This window comes from Platalea leucorodia (genome assembly GCF_965183815.1).
Source record: "Platalea leucorodia genome assembly, chromosome: 6".
Lineage (NCBI taxonomy): Eukaryota > Metazoa > Chordata > Aves > Pelecaniformes > Threskiornithidae > Platalea > Platalea leucorodia.
This window is the reverse complement of record NC_138828.1, coordinates 76,586,728-76,598,796: the sequence shown is the minus strand read 5'-3', so window position 1 is coordinate 76,598,796 and position 12,069 is coordinate 76,586,728. Positions and strand designations below refer to the sequence as shown.

The window sequence follows — 12,069 nt, the reverse complement described above, 5'->3', positions numbered from 1 at the left end:
TTAACTAGTACAATTTGAGTCTCTAGCATTGTTTCTTATTTGAAATAAAAGCTCAGTTTATGGGCCACGTATTTGATCAGATGCAGTTTCAGCTTAGGGCTTGAAGTGAATTAAAAGCCCCTGCCCTGTGCCTGAAAGGGGCAGGGAGGAGATCCTGTTTCTCATTGCATGTTCCCACCATGTCCATGATTGATCTGTCTTTGATAGTCATCTGATTGCACAGTAAGTTACTCATTTTGCTGAAGTGGCAGAACGCTACAGGATTTTTAAGTTAATAGGCTTTGTTTTGCTGGTTTAATGAGTTGAAGTGGTGTAGCTCCAAGCAGATGGGCACCCGATCTGGTGCAGGAGGGGAGGGGGTAAGGCAGCAGCAGGGGAGGAGGAATGAGGAGTTGAGAGGCAGGAGCAGTGGATAGGAATACAGATACGAAACGTGACGCAAGGATTCAACTTGCAGCCGTGTTAACAAGTTAATGATGCAGCTCTGCTGGAGGTATGCTGGCACGCTTCAGTGCAGGGTAATCAAGCCTTCACAGTTACAGCCCAGAGGCCCACGTAGCCCAAACTCTGAAACAGCCTCCTTAGAAAATGGAAACGGCAGCAAATGTGTGCTGCTTTCAAATTTTCAAATGTGGTATACCGATCACAAGAGAATATGGGAATCTCCTTTCTTGCTTTTAAAAGCATTTCTTTGTCTTCTCACTTGTGCATTCTTCTGCAAGATCAGTCATTCTTTCAGTTGGAAAATACTGTTCACAAGCTAGCACCAAGTCTGACACGTCTGTTTGCCTGCTAAATACAGCTTTAGGTACGCATACAAACAATAAAAAGTTTGATATTCAGGTTTGGACCTTCCAAGTTATTTGAAGGTCTCTAAAATTTCAAAATCACAAAAGTATTTAGTCAGTGAAGTATTTACATTTAGTCACTAAATTTTTGTCTCATGTCCTTCAGCCTCCAGCTGCACCAACCAGTAGAAATTACGCAGAGATGCGAGAAAAGCTTCGTTTACGTCTAACAAAAAGGAAAGAGGAACAGCCGAAGAAACCAGATCAGATCTCTGAAAGGGAAAGTGTTGTTGACCACCGAAAGGTGGAAGACTTGCTACAATTTATAAACAGCTCTGAAACCAAACCAGTAAGCAGTTCTCGGGCAGCCAAGCGAGCCAGACATAAGCAAAGAAAGGTAAGACATAAAAGTATGTTTATCCTAGACCTCATGTTTTTGAATCTGTGCACTCTCTGTAAGTATACCACTGTATACTGACTCTATTATAATGGTATAATTGTTTTCTGTGTAGTTTGTGGTACACTGCCTGTTTGTATATACGTAGCTAGCGTACCTGGTCTGATGCTGCCTGAGGAGTTATGTAGTAGACTGGGAAGATTCCCCACAATGTCATTGTCATGTGTTTTGTTGCAAGTCAGCTTTATATTGGAATTTCCTACACTGTAGAAAGCTATTTCTAAGTGTCAGAAATATTAAGAATTTGATTGTTTTGTAGAATTGACATTTAAAATTCGGGGAAGTTAGAAAACCAGTGTTTCTTTGTTGGGATAATGGTTATGCTAAAGTATCTCTGTAGGAAGCCAGGAAACATGAGGTCAGTGTTTTTATGACAGTGGTAAAGTCAAGATTTCATATTTTTAGAATGATTGAACTGGGCACCTTGCTGTCATGATTGAAGGAGGTTAAGCGCTGTGCCACATGATGACAGGAAGGGCTGTCCCAGGCTGGGGTGAAGTGGCAAGCTGAAGAGAGGGGGTGGGGAAGAAAAAATTACAGGTTGCTTTCAAATGGAAATTGGCAAAAACATTTCTAAAAAAAAACTCTATAAAGTGTAACAGTGAAATTACTTTTTGAAAACAATATTTGCTGAGTTAATAGAGGAAATACTTTTTTTTTTTTTTAAGTTGAACAAGCAGGAAATTGGCTTTTCTTACTGCAGTTCAAGTATCAGCCTTAGGTATAAAGTTGAAGGTGCAATGAGATTCATTGCTGAATGTTTTTGAATTCTGGTAAGCACATTGTGTGACCACACTAAATATTTCTTGTTTGTGGATTTGCTTGCTGGCACTAATTCTGTATTCTTTAAATGCTTCCATGGGTTTGGAGGACCTGATGTTCACAAGTTACACTCTTTATGTTCACGTTGTAGCACTATTCAGCAACTTGAGGGCTTAGTGAGTTATTTATAAATAAAATCTACTTTGCAAAGTTCTTTTTGCTCTTGCAATGCAGTTTGAGCCTAAGAAGTGGAGGATACTCATAGGGTTTTTTGCATGAGTTCTGTAACTATGAAAAAGGAATCCCATACAGGCACTTCTAAATGTACAAGAAAATAAATGGACATGATTGTTCTCAGTGTACGACTTTCTTTCATTTTGCTAATGATGCAAGATCAATGCTGCACAGCAAAGTTTTAGGCATTTGCAGTAATGGCTGGAAAAAATCCCTTGCATCTTTGTTTCATGTGGTTAATGAACTTATGGCTGACAACAGAAAACTTTACCATCCTTATTATTTTTGACAACTCTTAATGTAGCTTTAATGTGCTTAGTGTTCTGCTGTAAAATGTTTTTAATGATTGCTTTTCTTAATGTTCATGAACACGGAAACAGTGACTCTGCTTCGATAGCAAGAGAATGGGTAAACGATGCAACATGATGCAAACCTGAGTTATCTTAGCAATACAAGCAGATGTTGAGAATGAAGCTGACTGTTTTGTTCGCAGCAGGTTTTTGTGCCTGTAGAAAACTTTGATATGGAGTTAGTAGCAAAGAGAAGATCAACAGTTGGTATTAACAACAGTCAAATATGTTACAGAAACATGGAAAATAGAAATATAGAAAGGATTTTAATGTACTTTAATGTGCAGCTTTTGTATAAATATTTATTTGCTTGCTGCACAGGCTTCTGGATTAAGGATGTTTATATGTTAATATTCTAGGATTTGTAACATTCATAGAGAAAAGTAGTAATAACCCATAAAACTCTAATTTCCAAAATATTTGTCACTTTCAATAAGCCTGTTGTTATTTTGTAGCTTGAAGAAAAAGCTCGACTTGAAGCAGAAGCCAGGGAGAGGGAGCATCACCAGTTGCTTGAGGAACAGAGGCGGCGAGAGGAAGAAGAAGAAGAGAGGCTGAAACAAGAATTACAACGGCTTCAAGAACTTCAGCAGTTGCGGGCTGTAAAGAAAAAGAAGAAAGAACGAACAAGTAAAGACTGTCAGAAGGTGGACATGCTTACCCGAAACTGCCAGGCAGTGAAGGAATCTGTCCCAAACGCACCCGAAGACATTCAGAATGGTACACTTGAGCAATCAGAAAAGATAGAAACCTCCTCCGGTTCCCTGTCAAGACACGTGAATCATACAGAACAGAGGCCGGTTTCGGAGACAGGCTGTGAACTGTCCAATCCTGTAAACACTAGAGACTCAAAGCTGCTTTATCAGAAAGAGGGAAGTGTAAAGCAGCATGAACCCCTCTCTTTTCTGCTTGATATTATGCATCAACATAAAGAAGGAAACAGCAAGCAGAAACTAAAGCAGATAAACAAACCGTGTGCTGAACAAGTGAAAAAGCCTGTTGAATCCCCCAAAGCAGCTGAGATTCAGACTAAAACCAGAAACCAAATAGAATCCAAAGCAAAAGCAGCAGAGGTCCCAACACTTGCAGAACCTAAAAAAGAGGAGAAGAAATTAAACAATAACAACAAAAAACAGTTGAACCATGTAAAGGAAGAGAAAGCACCTGTAACAAGTGAATCCCCTTCACCAAGTGAACAGCAACAAAATAATAAGCTAATACTTGCAGATTCTCCTCAACCAAAAGGCAAGAACAAGAAGAACAAGAAGAAAAAAGGGGACAAAGTCAACAATTCCATTGGTAAGTGTATAAGAAAGTTGAAGAACTTGGGTTGTTTTTTATTGTTACCATTTAAATACAGAAGTTTGATATCTTTATCTTTAGTCATTCCTGCCAATGTAAATTAGAGAAACAGAAAAACTGGTGTCAGGGAAACTCAAGTAATTGTAATTATAACAATTAGGAGATGCATGTAGTTTTAGTAAAGAGGTGTAGGATACTTTAAAGAATGAATAAACTAGCATATGCTGCTGGTTTTGTATGGTTTGGGTTTTTTTTTTTTTTCAGTTAAGAAAGCCAGTTTCTTCTGTAAAGCCTATCATACTTAAAAAAATATTTAAAATAATTCAATAGTATGCTGAAATCCATTTTGAACTTCTTTAAAAGGAAGGCTGTTTCTCATACAGCATTAAGACTATAGTCTAAAGTTGGTCTTACTCTTTAGGCAAGGAAAATAAGAGGTTTCTGCAGCCAAAGAATGATCATTCCTGCATAAATACACATTTTGTCAGTGGAAATAATTCCTTTTGTATATTAATTACATTACAGCTGAAGTAAATATAAAAACTAATTTACTATTTTTTATTTGCCAGAGTGAAACTTACAGTGGGATGTTAATTAGTTGATAATATTGAGTGTTTTCTCCACATGAATATTAGTTTGTGCTAGTAAACAGGTTGTTTTTTTTTTTATTTATCTGATAGAAATAATAAGACCATAGAAGATTCAGTCAACTCAAACAAGTTGCACTTGGATAATTTTCTTCCCAACGTAGTTTTTTTGTTTTTTCTGAAAACATCTAACAGCTAATACCAGAGCTGAGAAACACATAGAGTGCTAGCCGGTTGGCTTTGTCAGCACACTAATCTAACTGCCATTCCTGGGCACCAGTTTGTTCCTGCGCGTGCTTGGTCCCTACTGGGACTGCCAGTTGGGATGGCAGTTCTGCGGTACAGACATCTGTCTGCTCAGAGCACCTGGTCATTCCCCTGAGATCACCCAGTAGCTGAGTGGTAATGGTGCATAAATTAAATGTCTGTTCACCAGAATGACTTAATATTGCAGTTCTCGCTGCCTTTCTGTCTGGTAAGCACATCACGATATGAGACCTTAATCCTTTGGCAGTCTCTGCCAGTGCTTCAGAATACTTGTGTTTCAGAATACTTACATTTATTAAGCTTTGTGACAACAGTGTAAGCCAAATTCCTGGTTGTTGCAAGTGCTAGGTGTAGAGCCCAACTTTGTTTTTGTGGTTTCATGGTTAGGCTGACTCAGCCCACCAGTCTTTCTTTTTAACTCTTCTTATGTTCAATGTTTCCATTCCGTGTCAGTCAAGCAGCAATACAGCATTGAACCCTTTTCTCCGATACCTTAGTTCTTGTGCATACTGTGTTGTGGTGTGTTTTGTTTTGTTTTGTTTTGTTTTTTTAATTTACTGAGAAGAATGTACTCCAGTCACTGCAATAAGACAAAACTCTAGAATTAGGAGCAGAAAGAGAAGACTGGAGACATTTGAAGGAGAAACTGTTGAAGGGGGGGTGGGGAGGTGGAGTGTGTTTGCTGTATGAGAATTTAGGTAGCTTCCTGCGTTCCCTGCCCCTCACCATTGTTTTCTACTGCTTAAATCAAGTATAGTTACAATTTTTGAACACCGATGTTTAAATGTGAGAAAACACAGGGACATGTTTCTGAATTTATGAAGAGATAATTGTGCTGGACTGGATCCCGACTGGATCGCCACTTTGAGTAGTTCTGACTTTAGAACTGCAAGAAAGATACTGTAATATACAATTTTTCATTTAGCTGTAATTTCTTAAAGACATAGGGTTGAGGTACCAAATTAGCAAAGGCACAAAAAAAGCACTAAGAAAAAAAACTGTAACTACGGTAATTGAAAGAACAAGAAAAGAGGGTAACAAAGTTTGGGGTTTTTTTAACCAAGTTTTAAAATGAAGTGTTAAGGCAGTGAACATTATTGCTGATCTCTGTTTCTTAAAGAAATTTATTGTGGCAGGGTATTTTAACTCCTTGTTGTGAAGAGGCTGAAGAAAACTAGGAGTATAGGGAAGCCCTGTGTTTATAGGGCTTTCTGGTTCTTCAGAAGTAAGTTGCATGGCAAAGACGTGCAACTTCTGAACTACCAGGAATGCCTTTAGAAGAGAGTTGCTTGTTCTCGTAATCTCAAGGGTTCTAGAGAGTCCTGATGTGTACGCAGTGGTTTTGGTTGTTTTCTTTGTCTCGCCCTTTTTGGAACGGGTTCTGAAGCTGCTTCAGAAATGGGATTGAAATATATATGTAGTAAGAAAGGAGACTTTAAGAGGAAAATGCTCAAACTGGTTTCTACAAAAATTTATACTTTCTGAAGCATTTTTTTAAAGTACAAGAGAGAACCATACACTGAAGACAGTACGATATACCAACAGACGTTAAAGAGACTTTGTCGCTATAGCTGAGGCCTAAATTCAGGCCATATTAAAATGTTAAAAAACATTTTAAAAAAAAATTCCTGACTGTAGGTAGCATGCCTTAGAGACTCTTGCAGACATAGCCTGATGATCATGTCCCAAACGGAGTACAGCAGCTCCACAAACCCAGAATTCTTGAAATATTTATCTTTATAAATACCATTTTTAAAAGAGTTTTAAAACTCTTTAGTAGTAAGGCCAACAAATTTCAGGCAGTCACACGTTATTCATTCACTGTCTGATTCATTGAGCCCTTTGTATAATTTGACCCCTCGTGTATCCCAGGTTTATGGCATCTTTTGCAACCCATGCGATCAGTGAATTTACTGTTGATTCATCTCTTCCTTGTTCCCAGTGTAACTCCTTAAAGGCTAAGCAGAGGTACTAGTACAGTGTTTTTAAGAAGCGTCTTTCTAATAAGTCTGTATTAATTCACCTTAAACATAAATAACCAATAGTCTACAAAGTTCAGGCAGTTCTCCAAAAATACCTTTAATGCAGCTTCTTCAAGCTTCTTCCTCTCTCCTTGCCCCCTTCCCCATGGAATCTAACATAGTATCATACTTTTTCCTTTGTAGATGATGTGTTTCTACCCAAAGACATCGACTTAGACAGCGTGGAAATGGATGAAACAGAGCGAGAAGTGGAGTATTTTAAAAGGTAAAGTGCTGTAATCCCTACGCGTAGGGATACGCAGAAGCTGTTGTGATTCTTCCCATATGCTGTGGTTTAAAAACAAAAAAAACCAACCCACAACTTAAAAACTAACTCCTACTAGAAAAGCCCGTGTTGTAACATAGCAAATCCTGTTAGAGCTGACATTCTGAATACTGTAACAATCACCAAAGCTGTAGATTTATGGGCACAGATCATAGCTGAGTAGCACAAATACAGAAATGAGTGCCAGAATCATTTATGTGTCCCCCAGATTCTCATCAAGGCTTCCAGAATATCCTCAGTTAGCATTTTTTTCTATAAGTAAAGTTTGCATGAATATTTCTTTTCTTATCCACACAGACCAAGTACTGATTAGTGTTTAAAAAAATACATTAAAAAATTCTATGTTAGGTGTTAAGTGTTGAAGAAATAAAACTTGGTTTTAAATTTCAGAACAGATACTTCAAAAAGGTTTGTTCATGATGTTTTCTGCCTTGTTTATAGGAGCTATTAGCTGGGAATTCAACAAGGCTCAGTGCCAGGTCCTGCACTTGGGTCACAACAACCCCATGCAACGCTACAGGCTGGGGGAGGAGTGGCTGGAGAGCTGCCTGGCGGAAAAGGACCTGGGGGTGTTGGTTGACAGCCGCCTGAACATGAGCCAGCAGTGTGCGCAGGTGGCCAAGAAGGCCAATGGCATTCTGGCTTGTATCAGGAATAGTGTGGCCAGCAGGACCAGGGAGGTGATCGTGCCCCTGTACTGGGCACTGGTGAGGCCACACCTCGAGTACTGTGTTCAGTTTTGGGCCCCTCACTACAAGAAGGACATGGAGGTGCTGGAGTGTGTCCAGAGGAGGGCAACGAAGGTGGTGAAGGGTCTGGAGCACAAGTCTTAGGAGGAGCGGCTGAGGGAGCTGGGGTTGTTTAGCCTGGAGAAGAGGAGGCTGAGGGGAGACCTTATTGCTCTCTACAGCTACCTGAAAGGAGGCTGTAGCGAGGTGGGGGTCGGTCTCTTCTCCCAAGTAACAGGCGATAGGATGAGAGGAAACGGCCTCAGGCTGCGCCAGGGGAGGTTTAGGTTGGATATTAGGAAAAACTCCTTCACCGAAAGGGCAGTCAGGCACTGGCACAGGCTGCCCAGGGAAGTGGTTGAGTCCCCATCCCTGGAGGTATTTAAAAGGCGGGTAGACGTGGTGCTTGAGGACATCGTTTAGTGGTGGACTTGGCAGTGATAGGTTAATGGTTGGGTTCGATGATGTTAAGGGTCTTTTCCAACCTAAACGGTTGTATGAGTCTATGAATTTTATACTGTACATGGAGTAGAGATGGTGCGACTGTGGTATATCCGCTTATGCCAATCGTAGAGAGGGGATGCTTATGCTAGCGCAGTGACAGTAAAAGAATAATATGAACCTGTGCTCATGAAACTTTTTTCGTCTGTGCATTTTGGTTGCTTTTGGCATTTATGCATCACATTAGTTGCCTTTTAAATTCCTCAAATATGAGCAGACAGCACATGTTTAAATAATGTAGCACGTGTTCTTCCGTAATACTGAAATCTCTTCCAATTTGTGTTCTTTAATGGTGGCTGGGTGTGCTAGTTTCCCATGAATACATCTAGTAAGCCTTTCATCATGATAGCCAAATCTGAAATGTTACGAATAAATCAGTTTCCTACAATTGAATAATTTAGGAATCAACAGTAGTATTTCACAAAACAATTAAAGCTATTTGTTTGAAGGGTGGGTGTTTTAAAGAAAGGGCTTTCAGTATGGATTTCAAGTTCTTCCCTAGATTTATATAGTTTTGATAGTCTGTGTGCCTGGGATGTAATGTATGTCTGGGGCTTGCAAAGGACAGAGTACCACTGCTTTTCTGTGCTGCTTATTATTACTATACAAAATGCATATTTCTGTGATTATTTATGGGGTTACAATATACTTAGAAGATGAAATTTTCAAAAGTACATACAAAAATACTCTCTATTCTTAAAAATTATTTTTGAATCATGCCAATTAAAGGACTTTTTCAAAATGTAGGTTTTATAGGTGAAATGTGGCATATATTAGCTAGTGTTGGTATAGCATAAGCCTTTGTTATGTGTTTCATAGAATATTCTTAGTTTCCTTCAAGTTTGCAGTATCTGTAGCAAGAAAAAGGAAAGTTCTTTTCATTAGCTCTCTACTCTCAATAGGACGAATGAAGCAGTGTCTTATATTTGTGGAAGTGCAGCTGAAGTTTGGAGATAAACTTGTCAAATGTGATTCCAAATGAAGATTTAAAACTTTTAACTGTACTGTTTTATAATCAATTCAGTAATTGGTGTAATCTACTCTTTTACTGTCACCTGTTAGGAAGTGTGTGTAACCGTCCAATTTTTTTATGTATACCTGTTTAGAAAAGGTGTCTGAAATGCCCTGATAGGTGCTATTCTAGGGGAGAAAAACAGCTACTCTAATGCCGTGAAGACACCTTTAATGCATGTTTTCTATAATTTGATGATTTCCAACATAATATTTAGAAGGCTAGCAACATTGCTTGTTTTAATAACCCTTCATGGCAATGAGTTGCACAGGCTGACTGAATTCATGCTTTTTACTGATGGTTTGTTAATTCATCATCTTTTCTTCTTGCTTTGTGGTGGCATAATAGATGGATACATTAATTACACCCTGACTTCAGAATTAATTTTGCAAGCTACTTCTAACTTTAGCATAGAAAGAACAAATGAGTTTAGTTCTTCGAACCTTCCTCTGTGCCTTTCTGTTTCACTCCTGCTGTCTGCTCCCCTTTTTTGGCTTTCAGTTGTTACGGAGGCTGTATAGCCTTCCAGAGAGGGGCATGCACTACCTTGATGCTGTCATGCAGCCTTTGGCCTAAACAAGCTACACCTTGCCTGAGTAAAGGACTTCAGCGTGAATTAACTGTCACTGCACATGCCAACTTTTTTCAAAAGTTCTTCCATAAATTGGGTTCAGTGAAAGTGAATAAGTGGATTTTTGTTCTGAAGGTGCTTTTTGCAGGCATATGGGCTACTTATCTGCTGTATTATAACCAAACCTCCTTTCCCTAGGTCTTTGTCTTAAACATAACTTTGCTATATTCAGAAGAGAAGCCGCAGTGTCCCATGCTATTGGTGTTTCTGCTTTACACATTACCTACCGCTCGTTCTTGCTGTTACAAGGTTTTTGGTAAATACAATGTCAGCTCTGTTTTTAGTTAACATTCAGCTAGCTTCTGTGCTGCTAAATACACAAGTGTTCTTTGCTACTTCATTCACTTACTCTCGATAATGCGGTGGTGTGTAAAGTAACTGGTTTATGATGTATTTGAGTGATGGACAAGTGATTTCTTTAGGTATGATTTTTTTAAGAGGTTTTGTCTTTCTGAATAAGAGCTTCTCTTCAAAAGAGGGTAACACCTCTAGTTTGATTTTAAGTATATTGGTTTTACTTTATCGCTTTTTTCTTTTCAGATTCTGCTTGGATTCTGCCAGACAGACAAGGCAGAGACTGTCCATCAACTGGTCCAATTTTAGCTTGAAAAAAACCACCTTTGCTGCACATTGAAATGACACAATATGGGGAGGGAACCCTGCAGGAATCAATGAACGACAACTCCACTTACCTGTCCTGCTGTGCTGAGAGCTTATCTGGTCTTGAGCCAGTGCTGCCTTGCCTTGTCCCCAGTGCTGTGTGGATCTGCACTGAACCCTTTGGCCTGATAATTCTTGCGGACTGAAAAATTGCCACTTTCTACCTGAATTTGTTAGCTTGTGTGCTTGTAGTCTGTGAGTGAGACTTACTTGATTGTAGCTGTATGCCGTTGGAGTTGGAACAATAGCTCTTTTCCATCTCCTTCTGAATGCCTTGGCCTCAAAGACTTTAAATTGCTTAGGCTTGGGTGGAGGCCAAAAATACTAGTTTGCATCATCTGCAGTGGCTCCTGTCACTTCTGCATCTAGCTATGTTTTGTCATTCTGACTCCTGACAAAGGAATGGACCTAGTCAGTTGTGCTTTCATCTGCTCCAGAATTCTCCTGACATGACTTCATGAAAAAGAGGCTCTTATGGGACAAGTATTTCCTCAGTTCTTTCACAATCTACTGTTTAAGAGTGTACAAGTTACGCTATTTGTGTTTTGATTTTTTTTTTCCTGACTTGTAGCCAGCTTGTGTAAGAATACTTGCAGAATGAGAAAATTTAAAAAAGAACAGTACTCACACTATCAAATCTGTTATAGAGTGTATAATTGTATTAACACTGAAGCCTAACTGGCTACTTTTTTAACATATTGTTAAGTAATATTAAAATCATGTCTTTCTTTTTGAAAGATGGAATACATTAGTATGGCAGAAGACTTGTCTCTTGCTTTTTTCTGCTTGGGTGGGGGAAGGGAAGAAAGAAACATACCAAAAAAATAATGGTCTTCTAAACTAAATTTCATCTTGTGTCAGAATTGGTCAGTGAATGCTACTTAACTTTAGCATATTCCTTTATGAACACTTGTTTGCCAGCTCACCTGATGAGAAAAACTGCTATCTGCTAGAGCAAGAAAGACTCCTGCTGAATGCTACAATTTAGTTTGTGAATTCTGTGAATTACTGTAATGCTTCTATTTCGATAGGTAATTTGTGAGAAACGAGGTAATACAAAAATTTCAAATTTAATGTCAGTGCAGAAATTAAGTAGGTAGGCTCAATGCTACTATCAGGTAAACAGTTAACCACATAATAATGTTTTACAGGTTGCATAGTATTGCCTGGCATGGAAGAAAACTGGTAATTTAGGACTTTGATCTGTGTAAAGATATTGCACTTGTAGAAGTTTTTCTGATACTGTGCTATTTATTCAGAATAGAGACAACAAAAGCTTTCTTTTTACCTTTAGATGACCATACCTACCCAAACTATAAGGCAGTCTTCCTTTTTTTTTTTTTTTTTTTTTTAAGAAAATAGGACTTCCATTCAGCATGTATTTAGAAGGACAATATGCCTTCAAAGTCCACTAACGTCCTTTTTCAGAACCACTCCACATTTTTCTTTCTTCTAGCTGTTAACATATATTTTTCTCTGATAC

At 38.7% G+C, this 12,069-nt stretch overlaps 1 protein-coding gene across 4 annotated transcripts in view; it reads left to right on the top strand.

Moving 5' to 3' along the window:
• FAM193A (family with sequence similarity 193 member A) overlaps positions 1 to 11,682 on the top strand; it is an 85,451-nt gene extending 73,769 nt beyond the window's left edge. For 2 of the 4 annotated variants that reach the window (XM_082314922.1, XM_082314921.1), the window contains 4 exons: positions 955 to 1,185; positions 3,047 to 3,890; positions 6,913 to 6,994; positions 10,467 to 11,681. In XM_082314922.1, coding sequence (XP_082171048.1) covers positions 955 to 1,185; positions 3,047 to 3,890; positions 6,913 to 6,994; positions 10,467 to 10,560 — 1,251 coding nt within the window. In that variant the 3' untranslated portion in view covers positions 10,561 to 11,681. Of the gene's footprint in view, positions 1 to 954; positions 1,186 to 1,913; positions 2,019 to 3,046; positions 3,891 to 6,912; positions 6,995 to 10,466 lie in introns of those variants that run through there. The other 2 variants (XM_082314923.1, XM_082314924.1) reach the window with 2 other exon arrangements.
• Positions 11,683 to 12,069: the final 387 nt, after the last annotated feature.